A 20991-nucleotide genomic window follows, 5' to 3' on the forward strand; every position below is an offset into this window, starting at 1 on the left:
TCTGAGTGACGTCATAGACAGCTCCTGCTATCTATTTGATGTCACTCAGAACCCCTCAGTGAAAAACATCCCAGTATTTCAATGTTACCCATCTATAATTCTGTATCTAAAGTAGCCTGTTGTGGAGTGTTAATTTGGGATATTTTGCTAATGGCTTTCTGGTAGGTGAATAGCCAATAGTAAAACCTTATTTTTGGGGAATTACAATATCCAAAAATGACAAAACTAAAGGTACTGGTTGCATTGCTTTTAAGTTTAAAAAAACTTACAAGTTGAATCATTGAAATTAATTATTATTATACCAAAATAATTAGGAACAGTAGAGAATTCAGCTATAAATTACAATCGCGTTACCAATTTAAATACTACATTTTCAAACAAAATATATGATCTGCCCTCTAGAGTAAAACACATTTAATCAATCAGTCAAGAGAACTGAAATAGTTTTTCTGCTTCTATTCTTAAAGTTCAACATACTGGGAGTGAGGGATGAAACAAAACACAAATGTGTGGATACAAGGTTGAGATTTACAAGGCTACCCTGCAGTTACTAGAGCAGGAAGCCAGCAAGAGAGACTTCAGTGGAAGAAATGTGGCAATAATATTTATGATAATCACACTCACATTAAAATGGTTTCTTCAATTGGCAGTGTATGGACAAAAAAGCTAACACTGCCATTTTACCACTTTTTAGGTCTTACTGTAGAAATGGAGCCTGCGAGGACTACTGTTCTTTTTAACTCTAAAAAGGGGCTTTTAGCTCGTACTTTACTTGCCATTGGTTGGCTTCTTTCTCATTCTAAGTCCCCTACTCCTCACTGCTCAGTGAGCGCAGACATCACTTCCTCCCTTGTGTGTTCGAACTTTCGATGGAGCTTCGAGCATGTACTAAGTAATGACTTTAATTGTGTCCTTCCACTTCTCAAGCTCACATGGAAGTACTTTTTTTGTTGCAGGTTGTGCGTGGTCTTTGTTCTTGCTTTGTTGCCTCGTCGCTTCCGTTCCCTCTGTCCTGCATTGTTGCCGGCGTCCTTTCAGCGCCATTGCTTGATTTATTTATTGACTTTACTCTGTTCCAATATACAGCAGGTCTGCCAAGAGCTCGGCGTTTAAATGAACCCCCAACCAGTCACCACTTAGAAGTTTGTAATTCTTTCTGGCAATGTGGGTCTGCCTTCCTGCAAGGGGGTGCCGATTAGCGGCTTGGATGCGTTTTTTTGTGTTTCATGCTGGGTACTGTGTCTCTGTTCACCGCTTTCTTTCATTTGAGCTGGCGGCTATTCCATTCTTTCTCCTTTGCAGTACCTGTAAATGTAGCAGTTTGACTTGCATGATACAACCTTCCCGCTGTGCTTAAAATCCAAAGCAGGCCAGGCAGCCAGTGAGCCAGCAATACGAGGGCGTAAGGGTTTGGAGTAGACATGTTTTGGCCTTTGGTCACCATTACAATGGAGCAGCTAGCTGGCCTGTAGGACTCAGCTTGTGAGAGGCAACAAGAAGACTGAGTATCAGGGTCTCCACACACCTGACAAAGACAACTACCATTGGATACCTCCTCCCTCTAGTCAGAGGTATGGCACTGGGGGGGGACCAAAGGAAGGGTTGCTTGCTCTTCAATCAGAGGGGATGTACTCCTCCATGCTGACAGCTGTGGTTACAATGAGCCTCGGGCCCTTGGTTAGGCAGCTTAGCCAGGCACGCAAGGGCCTGTTGCTGAGCAAGTACCAGTCACCAGACATGATACAACAGTCTTTATTGAGGTTGGGACAAGGTACCCTAGCCCCAAGGATCCTGGAGGGGTAAGAGCAACCAGAACCATGGTTTGGCGGACGATTAGAGCATCTGAGGCGGATGCCCAAAAGCACAAGTTAATCTGGGCTGAATATACAAGTACGGTATCACAAGAGAAGGTCAACAGTCGGGCGAACACCGCCAGCGCGACGGAGACAGAGCAACACAAGGAGATGATGGACGGAGCACTGACACTTTTCAGACACTCACTCCCAGTCACAGATCTGGGTTGAACCCATTATTGTTCTTTAGTTCACTGGCAAAGAGAGCAAGGGACCAAGGTCTGGGCGTACCCTGTCAACTTAGGGTGAATATAAAGCAAACACAAGGAGAGCGTGGCAGAGACAGCACCTTTAACGGCCTAATGAAAGCATGAAAGCAGCTGGTAGGCCGTGAGAAGGGAATATATTGATAAAACAGTGATCCATGGGAGGCCTAATAGCCGGGACACTGAGATGTACAGGTGAGAGCGGGATGGGTTAGTCGCAGGCTGCACTGAAAAGAGGAAGAAGGAGCAAACCCCAAAAGATGAAAGGGGGAGCCACTTAGTAACTTAAGCCCCACAGGCAGTTTGGCAGTAAAAGGGGAGCGTAGGTTGGTAAAGGAGGTACAGAAGACGGTGGAATGCCGCAGAAAGGCCACTTAACTTGGGATGCCTGGCTGCAGGGTAAATAGGCCGACAGGGAGTAAGAGGAGCATGGTGCTCGCAGCCCAGGCCCGCCAGGTGGCAGGGCACAAAATAGACAGAAAAGGTAACGATTTGAGCTCACCCCCCTCAAGATCAGTGAAACAACCAACAGAAGACCAACATAAATTTATGACCCCAAAAAGCAGCATGGAGGATGGCCTCAACAACAAAAGGCGCCAGAATTATGACAAGCAAATGACAATGATTTGATTGATATGGCAGAGATGATTTAGGACCTGTCAACCGGTAATGATTTATGACCTGGCACGCAGCGAGGTTTTATGATCCTGTCGAAATGATTTATGTATGGCAGAGATGATGTATAACCTGTCAACTGGGATTCATGATCTGCCTCGTAATTATGATTTATGATTCGGTCAGAGTGATCTGTGACACTCAGAATGAGTTATGACAATGTAATAATGTTTTGTTGTCTTGTCAACTTGAAATATGAGTGACCACTATGATTTACGGGGTCAATGATGTAACGTACAGACCATGCATGCAATAAAATTGCGGTCAAGTATTCCCACAGAAACATGCAAACACGGCTGGAGTAAGCTTATTCATAATTGTATATGTGGGATGTGTACCAACTCAAGTGGGCCAAGAGCGAGAGTTAAGGTGGAGGCTGCCGCTGAAGGGGTAATCAGAAACCGGAGCAATAAAAGCTGCCCGGGGCTGGCAAATTAGCAGTTTAAGCTGCCTTAGCGGCAAAGCAACGCCACCTCCCCTACCTTTCAGGGGAAGACAAGCACACCAAGGTTGGCACGAAGACACCGGGCCAATGAGGACTTGGTAATGTCCAAGTAACTTTTTGACCCCCCCATGGAGGGGGACACATCCCTCAGAATGAGTATGACACTGTAATAATGATTTATGGCCTTGTCATCTTAAATTATGACTAACCACAGTGAATTACAAGCTCCATGATGTAACACAGAGACCATGTATGTAATAAAACTGCGGCCAAATATTTCCACAGAAAAATGCAAACACGGCTGGGGTAAGTTTATTCATAAATGTATATGTGGGCTGTGTACTAATTTAAATGAATAAACAGAAATTGGGGTGAATAATCTCTAGGTGAACATGTGACGCTCAAAATAAACTTAAAAGTAATTTTTTTTAAATCAATTCAAGTGAGGTGCTCAAGGGAAGGGGAATCACCCTAAACCCTTCTAAATCCAGACCCCAGGGGCTTGCAAATATTGCACCAGACCTAAGCACACGCAATATTATACAATATATTCAGAAAGCAAATACAACAGGAAGAAAAAAATCTTGGTCTTTGTCTTTAATTTTCAATACTTCATATGCCCAGCGAACACGTGTTTTGTCGCCAGGGGAGTTCCCCATGAGTTCTTCAGGGCTGTGAAAATTATAGACTTTCTTTTCTTATCAAACCTCTACACTGGTTTTACTTCTGTCCTGGCTGCGTGAATGAAGTATCCTCTGCCAAGCACAATGTCCTAAAATCAATGGAGTTCATCCGTTTTGAAAGTTTGTATTACACTAGCCCCTGTAATCTGTGTTGAGCCTTTAAAATGTATGTTACGTATTCTATTTTGTATGCACTAACAGTTACTGAGAAACGTGTTTTATGAGGAATAAAAAACTGATGTTAAAAGTGTGTCTTGTTGATTTGTTGAATTCTCTTGTTATAAAAAAAACTTGTCTCGCTGTGCAGCCACAAAATGTGATTTAGATTTTCCATGTAGCAAAATGAAAGAAAACAAATATAAATAAAAGCCCTATGACATCATAGCGTTTTATTTCTCCCAAACTTCGCTGTCAAGGTTGAACCCCATCAACCATCGCGCTCGGACAGCAATACAAATAAAGCACTATTGTGCAGCCAGTGCTGGGCGCATCATAGCGATTTTCTTTTTTTTTTTTTTAGCCATGGTGCACAGTAGCTGTAAAGCATGGCTGAAAACAATGACAGGGCCAATAGTTTTCTTGCAGGCGAGATCTATTGGCTTGCCAATGCCTGTTCATTTTGTCCCCAACGTTTTGTTGTATCTTACGTTTTGCCAACAGTTTCTGTGCATCTTAATTTATAGGGAGCCTTAAAACTGCAAACTTCAAACTGCAGGCTGATGGACCTCAGGGTCACCTCCTCATGAATACTGAGGGGTGGGACCAATATTGGTCTCTCCACTTTTGGGGTAGTGAAAAACGACTTTGGATAAACAAATATTCACATATATCGATATGCGGCAGCAAAACTGACCTGCTCTTAACAAGAAATAATAGCCTGTGATTGCACCTTTAAGAACATCACTGTTGGTTGGCTGACGAACGTGCTTTCCGACTGCCACATGTGAGATTTCCCCACGTACGATTTAGGAACTTGAGGATGGTGTAACATACCGTGACATCAAATATATTATTTCTACAATTGATCATTTTAGAGCGGAGACTTGTCCCCTCATTTTTCAGAATAGCATTTTGAAATTTGAAAAACAGCGTCAGGAGAAGATAATTTCCCTGTGGAGAAAGCCTATCTGTCCCAACTATGACATAAGTGCTGGGAGAGAACAGTAGTAAAGCCTGAAGAAGGAGGTTGGACCTGTAGATACCTCCAAAACACGTTGCTTCTTGCTCTACTTGCAATAAAATGTTGAATTGCTGTTCATGATTGTTTTTTAATTTTTGTTTTTTATTGCTTTGTATATTTTTCTATATACATGTTTTTAGATTGTGAATCCAGTTGGGTAGATTTTTAATGTAAATATACTCTCACAAAGAAAATAAACAACAAAGAAGACAGTTTTTATTAAAATAAATGAAGATTTGTGTTCTGAGAGGGTTTTAGTAGCCTAAGCCATGCTGAAATATTAAATGCTTTGTGTGTAAAGATTGCTGCCAACCCCTGCTCACCTAGTAAGCAGACCTGAAAACACAACAGCCCTCTGCATGATAGCAGCTTTCAGTGAAAGTACAGATGGTTGATAGACACTTTGCTAAGAAGTGCATGCAGTGTGAATACGTGTGAAGATTGCAGTGCAAGTTAAAAGTAAAACAATGAAAATATTCAAAGCGTTTTACGCTGCCGATGCAGCTTATGAAATAAATGAAGTGAAGTGAATATGCATCATCCTTCAGGATTCTTACAGACAAAAAAAGATCTGTAAAGGACCTTCATGAGTAAAAATGTTCTGCTGTCAATTAATGATGGCACAGCAGTCCCACTCTGTAAAATAAAACAAAACATAAAAACTAGACTGGTCAACACCCAATAGTAAGGATGAATATTTAGAAACTGAACTTCAGTGAACTAGGAATGACTGTCTATGTTTCTTAAGGCCTGTGTTCATGTATACAAACTCTAATGTTCCCAAAACTAGACTATGGTAGCTCCACGCTATGTGCTCTCCCCAAACAGAGCCCAGCCCCACTAAGGGCTTCCCTTAATGCCGCAGCTAGACTGGTTACTGGGACAAAAAAAAAAAAGAACACATATTCCCAGCCCTAAAATCCCTAAACTGGTTACCCTACGAGGCCAGACTTCAGTTACAAAGTGCCTGCATGGAGCACAACGCCCTTCATTTCAAGACCCCATCTATCTGGCTCCAAAACTAGAACTATCATGGGGCTGCAGAGCATCACGAATTGCAAGTACAATTACCACAAAAAGAGATTGAGTTACATGGCCCCAAAGATTTGGAACTCCCTTCCTCCGGATATCCGAACAATAACCTCCACACTTCCAGCAAAAAAGAAGTGATGCTCAAGTTCCTGCCGAATAGGCCTTGGCTACTAGACTGCATTACTGCCCTCTATCCGATCATCTTGATTGACTTGTGACATGGTTATATACCTGGGAATATTATTGTTAGCGTGCATTGTACATATATATGCTCGAATATTCCTCACGCATTACTGTATCCACCCTACCCTTGTGTGAAGAGTTCCGATATCTACAGGAGTCTTGCACTCATCTTGCATAATTATGTAACAAATATTTTGCTTCCCAATACTGTATCCCTCTTACCCAAAATTGTGAAGCGCTCTGATATCCGTAAGGGTCCCGTTCTCGCTATACAAAACTTTATAAATAAAAAAATAACATACAAAGTTCAAACTGCAAAACGGCTTTAAATTGTTAAAATGTAACATTTCAAAATACACCATGATGCCATATCTGAAACAGGTTATAAAATAAGGTGTTACAAGTTCTTAAACAAAGACATGCTAAACGTTGTAAGCTCAATTTGTACGTACCTTTCTTTTTTTTTTTTCAAACATCTTTTTGTTGTTTTTTTGTGCATCATTTACAAACATTTCCATTTTGTACATTAGCATACAATTAACTTATCTAGTATTATTGCAGTAGAAATGTGCATACCTTTCTTACAGTAGTTTCCTTTAAATTTGCTTTTTCTGAAATCTTTTTTGATTTCTTTGCCTTATAATTATTCGCTTTATTGTTTTCGAGATTTTTCCTACAATGGAAAACCGTGTCAATTAACAAATCAAAGGAAAACATGAATTGCTTACACTCTGTAATACTTCTTCCAAATTACTTCCTCAAAGTCAACCACAATATGATCAAGGCAAAAGTAAGTGACAACCATTGCTTCCAGTTTATCTCGCTCTCATCCTGACTGAGGAAATCAAAATCTTTGAGTCGCAGTTATGTCAAACACTAACTGATAACAAAACACGCCTTTTTTCAAATTTGAGGTCATGTTAAGCAAAGTACCTGCTGTCAATTTGCCAAGTACATGCTTTGAGTATCAGTAAACAGCACCAAACCTATGGTTATCCTTTTGGGAAAGTGGGAGGGAAGGGGAAGCCGAATTCAAAAGCATAAGCGTGCTTCACCGACTCCCAGAAGTGGAACCAATTATGGGAGATTACAATGCACTGGTGGCACATTTTGGGAAACCATGGGGCTTAAAGAAGGACAGCAATACCGGTTAAGACTAGACCCATGGTTAATTAAACCCCCTTGCTATTGCTGAATCTTGTAAATAACTTGCTATCGCTGTAATGAGCTCTGATAACCTAACGGGTCATGTTTGCGCTATATAAAACACTAATGGAAAATAACCCGCACGGCAAAGTCAGTGACCTCAATGACTATCTAACCTATAACACATTGTGAAGCCTGTGAAATAACTGTCCCACAATTTCTGAATTTGAAGAAGGTAACACAGGGATAAACATAGAACTCAGTTGACACAAAGATCTCTGCTACCCAAATGGGCGTCAGTTTGGGGGGGAAATAAGAGGCCAGGAGGCAATTGCTTGGAGGACTCTCGAACCAAGTAGATGGACACATTCTTAACCCAATTTATGGCAATAAAAGTCTGACCAGTTGTTCAATGAAGAAAATTCTGAAGAAACCTCCGCGAGGTAGGGTATTCCAGAGAACAATGTCAGTACAAATTATCAACCACAGATTCATGGTTGCACACATCTTTAACACAAATGTGATGACCTCAAAGACGGAAAGTGCCCATGTTATGTTATGTTAAATTAATTTGTTGAGCGCGCTAACACCATTAGGTTTCTTGGCGCTGTTCGGAGAGAGCAGAGAGAGACAGAACTAACATAACAGAAAAGCAGAAGTTAATAATAGGCCTCAGTGAAAAGATGAGTTTTAAGGGAAGATCTGAAGCTAGAATAGGGAGAGGCTAACCTAAGCGGGAGAGGTAAGGAATTCCAAAAGGACGGGGCTAGGAAGGAGAACCTAAGACCACCGTGTTTCTTCCGCTTGAATCTGGGGATAGATAGAAGAGCCATGTGGGAGGACCGGAGGGTGCGGGAGGGAACGTAATGATGTAGCAGGGAAGAAATGAAAGCGGGGCCCTGACCAGAGAGAGATTTAAAGATGATACAGCCCAGCTTAAATTTGCAACGGGCTGAGACCGGAAGCCAGTGAAGGTCCTTAAGAAGCGGTTGGACATGTTGGTCTCTCGGCTGGTGATAAATCAGACGGGCAGCCTGATTTTGGATCAGCTGTAGTCTCCTAAGTTGATAAGCAGGAATGCCTACATATAATGCGTTCGCGTAGTCAAGCCTAGACATGACTAACGCGAGTAAAGCCAAAATAAGGGCATCGGCGGTAAGTAGGCGCGAGATCTTACGTATCTTCCTGAGCTGAAAATGACTAGAGGAGACTACAGCACTAATCTGGGGTGTCATCGATAGATCGTTACTGATGACAACGCCCAGACTTTTTGCTGAGTTGACCGGACAAGGCGGAGAGCCCAGGCTGGCCGGCCAGAAGGAAGAATGCCAAGGATTGGAGGGTCCCCCGACAAGCACCAACTCGGTCTTGTCGGGGTTAAGTTTCAGATGGTTTGCACCCATCCAATCACTGATGAAACAAAGGGCATTTTGAAAGGTAGAGATAGATTCGGGCCCAGAGTCAATGGTAAAAACCAATTGAATGTCGTCCGCATAATTAAATGCAGAGACATTAAAACAGTGGAGGGAACGGATTAATGGGGCCAAATACAAATTAAAAAGAAGAGGGGATAGGGAGGAGCCCTGAGGGACACCGCAGGTCAGCTCGACCTGAGAGGCAGAAAACTGAGACAATCTGACGGCCTGGTGGCGGTGGGTCAGAAAGGAGCGCACCCAGTCCAGGGCAATGCCCTGGATGCCGGCCTCTCCGACACGGTCGACCAAGATGTCATGGTCGACCGTGTCAAAGGCGGCCGACAGATCCAAAAGGACCAGGGCCTGACAGGTGTTGGTGTCAGCGCCCCTGCGGAGTTCGTCCATCACAGAGAGGATGACTGCTTCTGTGGAATGTGCTGGTCTAAATCCAGCCTGCTGGGGGTCCAAAACACAGGAGTCCTCCACAAAAGAAGTAAGGGTCTGGGTAACGTGAGACTCCAGGACCTTACTAAGGAAGGGGAGGAGGGAAATTGGGCGGTAGTTGCTCATGTTGGACTGGTCGGCCGTGGGTTTTTTCAAGATAGCAACCACTTCTGCCCGTTTAAAAGAACCTGGGACCACCCCCGTAGTCAAAGAGCTGTTTAAAAGAGCTAGAGGGGGGTCCGGGCACAAAGTGAAGGCTTCTCGTAAGGCCGACGGGGGGCAACAGTCGCTGGGGGATCCAGAGGAAACTTTAAACAGAAGGGAACGAAATTTATCTCTGGAAATGAGTGGGAACTGGGTGAGGGTGTCGGTGCAATGGGAAGGGGGGAGAGTGGGAAGGATGGAAACAGGAGATGCGTGGACAATGCTGGTTTTAATTTTAATGATTTTGTCCACGAAAAATTGATTCAAAGAATCACACAATAACTGGGAAGGAAGAGGGGCAATGGTGACTCTCGCCGGGTTCGATAATTCCTCAACAATCGAAAAGATGTCTTTGGACTTATTAATAGAGTTCAAGATCTTATTGGAGAAATAACAAGATTTAGCCCTGGCTATTGCAGACTTGTATTCTCTCAGCTGGGAGGAAAAGGCCGCCTTAGACTGTGAGGAATAATCTCGACGCCAGCGCCTTTCGGCCTGGCGGAGGCTCAGTTTCAGTGCCTTAAGTTCCTCGGTGAACCACCTATGGGCGTCATGATTTCGCCGCGTTTTAACAGGTTTTAAGGGTGCCACCGAGTCAGCGGCGGAAACCAACCAGTGAACAAGATTGTCGGACTGAGAATCAATAGAGGAAAGGGATTCCAGGATGGGGGGGACAGATGAGCTCAGGAGGGAGGTGAATTTGTTAATGTCAGCCTTGTTCCAGTTGCGTGCCAGAAAGTTGGATTCTCGGGCAGCGCTAACTGGAGCAGGCTTAGTCAGGGAGAAGGTGATGAGTAGGTGATCCGACCAAAGACAGGGGAGAACAAGGGGGGTGGAGATGTCCAGGGAGGAAGTCCATACCTGGTCCAGAATATGACCTTTGATGTGCGTGGGTGTGTGTATATGCTGGGTACAATTAAAACCCAGCATAAGCTCAGAAAAGGCGAGGGAATCAGAGGTTTCGTGAGGATCAGATGGCCAATAGTTAAAATCGCCCAGGACCAAAATATTGGTGTTGTTAATGGTCAACTGCGAGATAAGCTCGCCGAACTGGACAGAAAAATTTGGCATGGATTGGGGGGGGCGGTAAACTAGGACACACACTAGGGAGGAGCCAGGTTGCTCCAATCTAAAAGCCAAACAGTCGACCATGGAAATACTGATAATAGGCACCGTGGAACACCGAATTGGGTGCCTAATGATGGCTGCGACCCCACCGCCCGCTTTACCAGAGGGGCGGTTGGCTTGTAGAATGTAATATCCAGGGGGAATAGCCGCTAGGATATCAGGAGTGGAGTCATCTGTGAGCCAGGTCTCGGTCAGGAATAGGATATCAGGCTGTTCCGATCCTAAGAGATAAAAGATATCAGATTGGTGGCCGACCAGAGACCGGGTGTTAAGGTACATCACAGAGAAAGAAGGGTTGGGTCCTAGTCCAGGGATGGGAAGCGAGGACTTGCCGGAGGAGTCCGGAAGTGGATGGAGGGAAGATGAAGGAATGATCTCAGGGAATGTGGTCCTAGGGGCAGGCAAGCCGCAGATAGCGTGTTTGATTGAGGGGTCAGGAAGAGGGAGAGCACAATCATGAAGGGAAATGATAAATGAGCGGGGAAGAATAGGGCTGGGAACAGAGTGAGGTGCCCCATGCCCCGGCCTGCCGCGGACGGGCGCAGACGGGCTTAACTCAGGCGCAACTCCGGCGCGCCTACGTCGCGCCCGCTGCGCTCGTCCGCTGCGCTGACACATAATGGCCGTTTAAATAGGGGCGGGACGAGGGAGGAGTACCAGGGAAGTTAGGTGCAGAGGGAAGCCCAAACTAAGATGGCGCCCGCTGCGCTGGGGACCCGCGATGTCAAACAGCCCCCAGCCAGCCGCTCCACTCTGCAAAATGAATCAGGAGTTAGTAACCTGGATAACTTTGAGGTATAGTTATTTAAGCAGTGTTTAAAATCAATGTACTAAAAAAAACGCGACCGCTCGCAATCAGCGGTGCGAGATACCATAAATGCCACGAGAGGCTCTCTCTCACTCTCAGCTCTCAAATGTCGGCAGAACGAGCCCACTGCCACCGGGCTGTCCGCCAAACACCAGCAGAGCGATGAAACACGCTCCTAAATAGGGGCGGGACGAGGGAGGAGTACCAGGGAAGTTAGGTGCAGAGGGAAGCCCAAACTAAGATGGCGCCCGCTGCGCTGGGGACCCGCGATGTCAAACAGCCCCCAGCCAGCCGCTCCACTCTGCAAAATGAATCAGGAGTTAGTAACCTGGATAACTTTGAGGTATAGTTATTTAAGCAGTGTTTAAAATCAATGTACTAAAAAAAACGCGACCGCTCGCAATCAGCGGTGCGAGATACCATAAATGCCACGAGAGGCTCTCTCTCACTCTCAGCTCTCAAATGTCGGCAGAACGAGCCCACTGCCACCGGGCTGTCCGCCAAACACCAGCAGAGCGATGAAACACGCTCCTAAATAGGGGCGGGACGAGGGAGGAGTACCAGGGAAGTTAGGTGCAGAGGGAAGCCCAAACTAAGATGGCGCCCGCTGCGCTGGGGACCCGCGATGTCAAACAGCCCCCAGCCAGCCGCTCCACTCTGCAAAATGAATCAGGAGTTAGTAACCTGGATAACTTTGAGGTATAGTTATTTAAGCAGTGTTTAAAATCAATGTACTAAAAAAAACGCGACCAAGGCTGAAGAATGTTAGAGAACACATTTAAAGAAGATTTGACTAGTTTGGGGTGATCATGCACATCATAATCAATTCCCAAAAACTGCTGGATGTGCAATTGGGGCCAGGAGATTGCATTTCACTAATGACAGCATAACAAAAGACATCAAAGGAATGAATTCTGAAAGGAGCAAGAGAGCTCTGCAGAAAAAAGGGATGCAGCCAGTCACAGGATAGTTGATGAAGAGGACAATTAAATACATGTGGCTGTTCACTTTCTATGCTCCACTTTCAACTGAAATCTAGTCGATACGCTACCAAAACTATTCGAAAGTAAATGGTACTACTGGTTCTTGCGAAAGAGGCATCAACCAGCTCGCGGGAGGATGGAACAAGCATCCTACGACAGGCTTTAAGCAGGTGAGATATAGAATGAGGAGACATTCACAGGAATAAAAAAACAATTGGCTATGAGTGATTGGTCCCTTTTTGGGGAACTAAAAGGTTGTTGGTCCAGAGTGTTCCACATATCACAAAAGTGACTTACGCTATCTGCAAATAATTGAAGCGAGTTATAGATAGTCAATAAATAAGGAGTAAGCGAGGATGAATCTTAAGGTGCGTGTCAACAAAGAGAGTTGCCTTTCAATTTATGTTTTTTACCCGGTCAAAAAAACAAAATACATTAAACAGTACATGTGACTTTTAAAATATTAATATGGAAAGAAATAGAAGTGAAGGGATAGGCCTGAAGTGACTTATAAAGATGCATCAAACAAATGTCTGAACTGGCCAATAAGAAGGATCATCTATAGATCTTGATAAGGAAGGAAGATTGTAGAGTTAGAAAAGGAAGTGTATTATTTACAGGAAACACATCTCGTCTTGATGGATCAAAAAGATTTTGCCATGCTTACAAAAGAGACATTTAGGGCTCGGATAGCTTTTGGGAAAAACATTATATTTGAATGGATACAGAGGATACAAAGTATATTGCTATGAGGACAAAGCATGAAGGAAGAAAGAAATCAGACTAGGACCGTGATATTAGGACTCAGAAGATGGAAACTGAAGTAAGAACTTAAAGTGGTGATAGCAAAGGCATAACATCGACAGCCTAAGCGAGTCACTTTTTGGGGACTAAATAAACTTTGAGCACAACTAAATATGGATATGTCTAACAAGGCATAGTGCTATCTTCTCCAATTAACACAAGCTTTTTATTGAGATTAAGCCTTGGAGAGTGTGAAGTAGCACACCCGCTCTCGCTAGCGAGACTTATTGCTTACAATAAAAGGCTTTGAGCCCGCCTACGGCTTACCATTTGTTGGCTTCTGTGCCGCTCTTCTTTGCAGTCTCTCTATTCCCCCGTGTAGGCCGAATGTCATTTTCGTTTATTTCTGTAGGGCAGGAACTAAGCACAGACTAATTCAACTTAATCAGTGCCAGTCCACTGCTCCCAAAATGACTGAGGTACTATTTCCTCTTCCCCACTAACACTTCTCCTGCACATCCTCCCTCATTTTTTTTATACCCCCCTGGTTCCGTTGCCTGTTACTGCTACTTAGCATGTTGCTTGCCACCGGCCCCTGCTTTTTTTATAGCTTAAAAAATAGGGCTATGATGTGGTCAAACCTGGCCACGGCATAACGCATTCTTTTCTCGTTTTTAAAATTTTCGTTATGCTACAATTCCTACCATGCAATACACAATGTGAGATCATTAACAAAACAACCTTCAAGACCATAACTGGAGCAGCAAGTTTTCAGCACCGCAGGAAAGCAGCAAAAGTTAAATGTCATCAATGCTGTTACATAAGCTGAAGTTACATTTTAATTGCAACTTCAAGCATGAGCGTTATGCAAAGTTTTATCAACAAAACATCCCCATTGGTTAGGGTAACCAGACGTCCCCAATTTCCCTGCCCCAGAGCCCGATACTTTTCGTAATTTTAGGTAAATGTCCTGATTTTTGGAACAAAGGTCAGGTCATTCTGCCAAGCAGAATTGAAAGTTGTGGCAGGGATATAATATATCATGTTGAGCTGTAGATACTCCTGCCATCTAGTATAGCGTCTGAATGCTTGCAATTTGTTTGTTTTTTCGAAGAAGTCTTTCCAGTCACGAGGTAGGTGACTTCTCCTTTCAGTGATAGTCACCTACGGGCATCCACTCCATTGTTAGATTGTTTTCCAGCAGAGGGTGAGAATGGAGTTAGTAAAGGTAGAATAGAGATGTCCATGCATATGTATGTAAAGTGGGGAAAAACTGCAACAGGTATAGGTTCCCGGGGGAGGCGGGGAGGCGCATGTGAATCTCCAGCTCTACATGCCAAGAACAGATGCTTACTGGGTAAGTAACATTATCTGTTCGAGGCATGTGAGATGTAGATCACATGCTTTGCATAGACTATACAGCAGTAACTCCCAAAGCGGTGACTAACCTGTAGCTAGTACTGATTTTTATAACTGCAGAGAAAGCAGCATCTAAAGCACACCTAACTGATGAATTAGACATGAGCTTTCCTTCTTGGACTAGGTCTTGTGCTTTAGCCTAATGCTTATCTGGTATAAATTGGAGCACTTGCACCATCTCATCCCAGTGTGCCCTGTCATACCTGGCTAGAAGTTAATTGCTACTTGGGCGGCTACCCTTTTGCCGGAGGCGTATATCGGTTTGGACTCTCTGTCTGGAGGGGTGGCGTTCCCTGAAGTTTGTAAATTGGCCCGTTTATGGGCATTATAGACTACAAAATAATCCAGTGGTAACTGCCCTTTAATAAAAACTGGATCTGATGGGGCAGACGTGTACTTTTTCTCTATCTTAGGGGTGAGAATGTGAGCATGAACCGGGTCTTTGAATATATCGTCTGCATGTCTCATCATGCCTTTGAGCATAGGGAGTGTGTGAGTGGACCTGTGTGAATTACTAAGGGTTTCAAATAGGGATTTTTTTAAATGTAATTGTACCCCATGATACTCTGCAGCTCTAGATAGTAATTCTATGTACCTCACATTGTCGTCAGGTGGGGAAGGCTTTGTAGGGTAAAGGTCTGGGTCATTATCTGTTATAGTCTTTCCAGGGATCTGCTGGTAAAGGATCCTCCCCACCATTCCCATCATCCTCATTATCAGGTTGTTGAGGAGAGTTAATTAGTGTAATTAGTAAGTGATGTAACTGTGGGAAAGGAGGTGATGGAGGAGCAGAGGTGTTAGTATCAACATGCTTCCACTTGAAAGGAATATGATAAGTGTCCTCTAACTCTGGTTTACGTTTCTGAGGCATTTTGATAGAAAGATGTCTTACCTGAGGATTAATATAGAGTTCTTTCTGTTTGGGGTCCGATTTCTGGGGTTGGACGTCGAAACCGGGGTCCTGCTGCAGCAGAGGAACATCTTTCTGTTTCGGATCCGAAATTTTCAGTGCCGGGATCGGATGAATTTTCGGTGCCAAAGGCTTAAGTTCAGAAGCCGGCTTTGGTGTGAATGTTTCGGCCCCAAAGCGGTTTTGGGTTTCGAGCCCAAAGGTTTCGACTCGGTGCCCGACTTTAGTTGAGGTGATCCCGAGCCAAAAGGCTCTGGTGCATGTTTCTGTGCCGAGCCGGAAGGCGGGCGATAGAAACATCTTCTCGGTGCCGACCGTGGCCTTTTGCTTGGGCTGAATAGGTATTTGGGGCGAGGGGTATTCGGTACTCACGATACGTTGACCTTGCGGCACGTGTGTTCTTCCAGGTCAGAGTCTGATTCTGAAATGGATACAGGTTCTTTCTGTTCTTCTTCGGCCCCTTGCACGTCGTACTCGTCTTGCTCTGAACCTTCTCCGAAGACGTCCGACGTGGATTCAATGTTTTGGCTCTGCATTTCACCTCGTTGACCCAGATGATCGCAGAGCGTTTTCTTCTAACACAGAGATTTGCATGCATCGCAGCTCTGTTCGCTGTGCTCGAGAGATAAGCACAACTTGCACAGTTCTTGTGAGTCGGTGATCGGGTACTTCGCGTGGCACCAAGGACAGAATTTGAATGCAGTCCGTTCCATCTACTGCGAGGTGGCCGACACGGTGAGGCCCAATAGCCTTCCACGAGTTTTCCAATCGAAATAGAAGTTATATCGATTAATACGATATGTGGAGGAGGATACGCGTATGAAAACAATACCGTCTAGGGTAGTGTGGACTGCGCACCGAGGGGAACCCGAAGAACAGTTTTGAACCAGAGCGCAGCAATACACTTCCAAACCCGATGGCGGGAAAAAACAATTTAACTATGGAGTCGATGCCCATGCGCACTATCACCGAAAAGAGGGGCACCTACCTTGTGACTGGAAAGACTTCTTCAAAGAAAAACAAACTGCAAACATCAGAACCCAACACTAGATGGCAGAAGTATGCAAAGCATGTGATCTACAGCTCACATGCCTCGAACACATATATATATTTATATATACAAATGTAAAAGTCTAGCGTTTGTGAGCGTGTATATATACTGGTGGGGACCTGACAAGCTGCAGGACGCCCCCTTTCATTTACCTGGAGATGGCACCAAGTGCATTGACCTGCGGTGAGGACAATACATTTGTGTATTAAGCAGCAACAAATTATAAATGGAATAACATGGCACGGGAGAAGTATTACTCACAGTAAGAAATGGAAGTAATAAAAGTGATTGAAAGCTGAAACGTTTATAAAAATAATGAGTGACCTATCTTTGCGCTGCATTATTTAAGTACTGTAGTTTAATGTACAAAGTAACTCTAAAAGAAGGAACAATCGTTTTAACTGCTGCATTTAAAGAATTTTGTTCATTTTTACTAATTAGGAGAATACTTACAGGCCTAGAAAACGGCGACTAGTCAAATTGAGAAAGGCTGCTGAACCAGTCGAAACGCGTCTTCGAAAGCCAGAAATGTTGAAAAGAATGGTGCCATTTGATGGATTCTTTTGCTGGGTAGAATGAATAATTACCTGTCCAGAGTGCCGGCTGTCTCTCAGAGGAGAGAGAAATGGCAGTTTATATATATATGATAGCTAGATACACACACTCACATTTACATTTACAAGGCTGATGGGGGTGCGTGTATATGTATATATGTGCTGTAAACATATATACAAGGCTATGCAAAAAAATGGAACCAGCCAAACATAAGTAAGACTGAAGGCTTTAGTTCTATTTTTATGCCTAACCTGTCCCAGCCACAACTCTAGGGTGGGCTACCAAGCTCCTGGCATCCAAATAAGGGAAACAAGCATTGCAAATGCAATAGGTCTCGCATTAGAAAAGTTGGAGTTATTGGTCTTGTAAATGACATATTTTATTTATTTGTTGGTTTTTAAAATTGCTAAATTGATGGCTTTGTCATTTACAATGCCAATAGTTATAACTTTCGCGAATGTGACACCTATAGCATTTGGAATGCAACATGTTTTGTATTTACGTGACTTAGATGGCAGCTTTGGTCGTTAGGCCACATCTCTAGAGAGCAGGAGAGTGCAGCAGGGGAGAGAAGCACAGCAATGCAATAGGTCTCGCATTAGGAAAGTTTGAGCTATTGGTATTGTAAAGGACACATTTTTTATTTATGTGCTTGTTTTGAAAATAGCGAAATTAATAGCTTTGTTATTTACAATGCCAATAGTTTTATCTTTCGCAAATGTGACACCTATTGTAACACAATGTGTTGTGAGGGTGAGTGAGGGTGAGGGTGAGGGGTTGAGGGTGAGGGGTTGAGGGTGAGTGAGGGTGAGGGGTTGAGGGTGAGTGAGGGTGAGGGGTTGAGGGTGAGTGAGGGTGACGGGTTGAGGGTGAGTGAGGGTGAGGGGTTGAGGGTGAGTGAGGGTGGGTGAGGGTGAGTGAGGGTGAGTGAGGGTGAGTGAGGGTGAGGGTGAGTGAGGGTGAGGGGTTGTGAGTGAGGGTGAGGGTGAGGGGTTGAGGGTGAGTGAGGGTGAGTGAGGGTGAGGGTGAGGGTGAGGGTGGGTGAGGGGTTGAGGGTGAGTGAGGGTGAGGGTGAGTGAGGGTGTGGGTGAGGGGTTGAGGGTGAGTGAGGGTGAGTGAGGGTGAGTGAGGGGTTGAGGGTGAGGGGTTGAGGGTGGGTGAGGGTGAGGGGTTGAGGGTGAGGGGTTGAGGGTGAGTGAGGGTGAGGGTGGGTGAGGGTGAGTGAGGGTGAGGGGTTGAGGGTGAGTGAGGGTGAGTGAGGGTGAGGGTGAGTGAGGGTGAGTGAGGGTGAGTGAGGGTGAGGGTGAGTGAGGGTGAGGGTGAGGGTGAGTGAGGGTGAGGGTGAGTGAGGGTGAGGGTGAGTGAGGGTGAGGGGTTGAGGGTGAGTGAGGGTGAGGGTGAGTGAGGGTGAGGGTGAGGGGTTGAGGGTGAGTGAGGGTGAGGGGTTGAGGGTGAGTGAGGGTGAGGGTGAGGGGGTGAGGGGTTGAGGGTGGGTGAGGGGTTGAGGGTGAGTGAGGGGTTGAGGGTGAGTGAGGGTGAGGGTGAGGGTGAGTGAGGGTGAGGGGTTGAGGGTGAGTGAGGGTGAGGGTGAGTGAGGGTGAGGGGTTGAGGGTGAGTGAGGGTGAGGGTGAGTGAGGGTGAGGGTGAGGGGTTGAGGGTGAGTGAGAGTGAGGGTGATTGAGGGGTTGAGAGTGAGTGAGGGGTTGAGGGTGAGGGGTTGAGGGTGAGTGAGGGTGAGGGGTTGAGGGTGAGTGAGGGTGAGGGGTTGAGGGTGAGTGAGGGTGAGGGTGAGGGTGGGTGAGGGTGAGTGAGGGTGAGGGGTTGAGGGTGAGTGAGGGTGAGTGAGGGTGAGGGGTTGAGGGTGAGTGAGGGTGAGGGTGAGTGAGGGTGAGGGTGAGTGAGGGTGAGGGTGAGTGAGGGTGAGGGTGAGTGAGGGTGAGTGAGGGTGAGTGAGGGTGAGTGAGGGTGAGGGTGAGTGAGGGTGAGTGAGGGTGAGTGAGGGTGAGTGAGGGTGAGTGAGGGTGAGTGAGGGTGGGTGAGGGTGAGTGAGGGTGAGTGAGGGTGAGTGAGGGTGAGTGAGGGTGAGGGTGGGTGAGGGGTTGAGGGTGAGTGAGGGTGAGGGTTTGAGGGTGAGTGAGGGTGAGTGAGGGTGAGGGGTTGAGGGTGGGTGAGGGTGAGGGTGAGTGAGGGTGAGGGGTTGAGGGTGAGTGAGGGTGAGGGTGAGTGAGGGTGAGGGTGAGGGTGAGGGTGAGGGTGAGTGAGGGTGAGGGGTTGAGGGTGAGTGAGGGTGAGTGAGAGTGAGGGTGGGTGAGGGGTTGAGGGTGAGTGAGGGTGGATGTGGTGGTGGATGTGGTGGTGGATGCGGTGGTGGTGGATGTGGAGGTGGTGGTGGATGTGGTGGATGTGGGGTGATTGCGGCTTGCAAGCTTATTCCGCTCACGTTATGCAGTTTCAAACATGATTGCCACTATTACTCTCAAATTCACTTGGCAGCAAACTGGTGAACTAATTAAAAGAAAGTCGTATTCAGCGTTATGGCCGGTACTTTATTCCAGCAAAGTGGCAAGCCAGTACACACCAATGAGCTAGTAAAGCTAAAAACACACCACATGGCACAATTGCTGGCTGAGCGAGCAGAAGTAAGCCAAACAGCTTTCCCGTAGCTAAGGAGAGCTGAGCTCTTTTTGTAGCAGCACGCATAAGAAAAGTCCCGTATTTTCACCAAAACACTCTCTGATAATGATCAGCCGAATTCAGAAGGCTTCCTGCCCTCATATATTCCCAAGAGAGCAGTAATCTTATAAGGAAATGCTGTCATCACACCTAAAGCTACGGATGAGGAGAGCTTGCTGGAAGACATTCAATTAATGAAAAAAAAAAAAGAGAAAAGGAGACACGGCCGGCCGGCCGTGAACTGAAAGCACGGCCGGCCGGCCGTGAAAAAGCCTTTGATGCCGCAGGGGGTAATTAGGGGAGGAGAATGGCTGGGCTGAGGCACAGCGCCAAGCCTTTGATGCAGCAGGGGGCGGAGCGGGAAGAGCTGCTGGCGGCACTAAGCTGACGATTTGATGCTGTGCACGCGCATTTTAACTAATTGCGCTTGCGCATTGAGTTAAAAGTGCACATGCACTTCATCAAATCGCCAGTGAATCGCCAGTGTAGGTAAGCTTTGTTTAAGCCCCCATAGTCTCGCTCTGCTCAATGCGCATGCGCATTGACAGGCGAGACCTAAAAACATCTTTATAGTGGGCAGAATAGCGCATTCTGGGATTACTAGATGCCACACAGAGCGGGAAGCAATCACAGGACAGGGAGGGATTCTTGGCTAGTGACATCATCATCCCTCCATGGCACTTTCTGGGGCACCCCTGGCACCCTGAACCGCAGACCACTACAAAACTGAAGAAAGGATTGAAAAGAACTCATCTGCTGAACCCTGGACCTGGCAAAGAGAGGCTGCACTGTCGCCTTTGGCTCCTGGCTTGATGAAAAGTTGCTCCTAAGCCCCAGACAGAAGAAGTGGCTCAAAGAGTCAGTTGGCTGACCCCCTGGAACCAGCACCTGGGCCATCAAAGCTGAGCTAGCCTGAGTCGGCAAGTCAGTAGCCACTACTAGAGAATCCTGCGTAGTGCCCCAAGAGACCGATCCTCGACAGCCAAAAGTTGCACCAGAGTGTGACTGACCAAGGAATGTCGTCTGAGACAATACTGGTCGCCCAAGAGGGACACCAGCCTCCACCAAAGAACACCAGTGGACCTGCTGTGAACGGAGACTGATAAGCCAGCAGTAGCTAGCTTTATAATGGCTAAAAGAGGACTTCGAGGGATCGAGACCTCTATGGCCAAAGTCGCCCTACGTGACCTGTAGACTGAGGAGGTACCGCAAGGACACCCCTGTCGACCGCACAGTACCCCATAACATCCTCCA

General features: G+C 45.9%; 1 protein-coding gene across 2 annotated transcripts in view; it reads right to left on the minus strand.

Moving 5' to 3' along the window:
• The window catches only part of CENPU (centromere protein U), a 457607-nt gene that overhangs the window by 319486 nt on the left and 117130 nt on the right, over window positions 1–20991 (minus strand). For both annotated transcript variants that reach the window (XM_078678017.1, XM_078678018.1), the window contains one exon: window positions 6834–6930. In XM_078678017.1, coding sequence (XP_078534143.1) covers window positions 6834–6930 — 97 coding nt within the window. The remainder of the gene's footprint in view (window positions 1–6833; window positions 6931–20991) is intronic.

Source organism: Lissotriton helveticus, chromosome 2_2 (genome assembly GCF_964261635.1).
Source record: "Lissotriton helveticus chromosome 2_2, aLisHel1.1, whole genome shotgun sequence".
NCBI classification, from domain to species: Eukaryota; Metazoa; Chordata; class Amphibia; order Caudata; family Salamandridae; genus Lissotriton; species Lissotriton helveticus.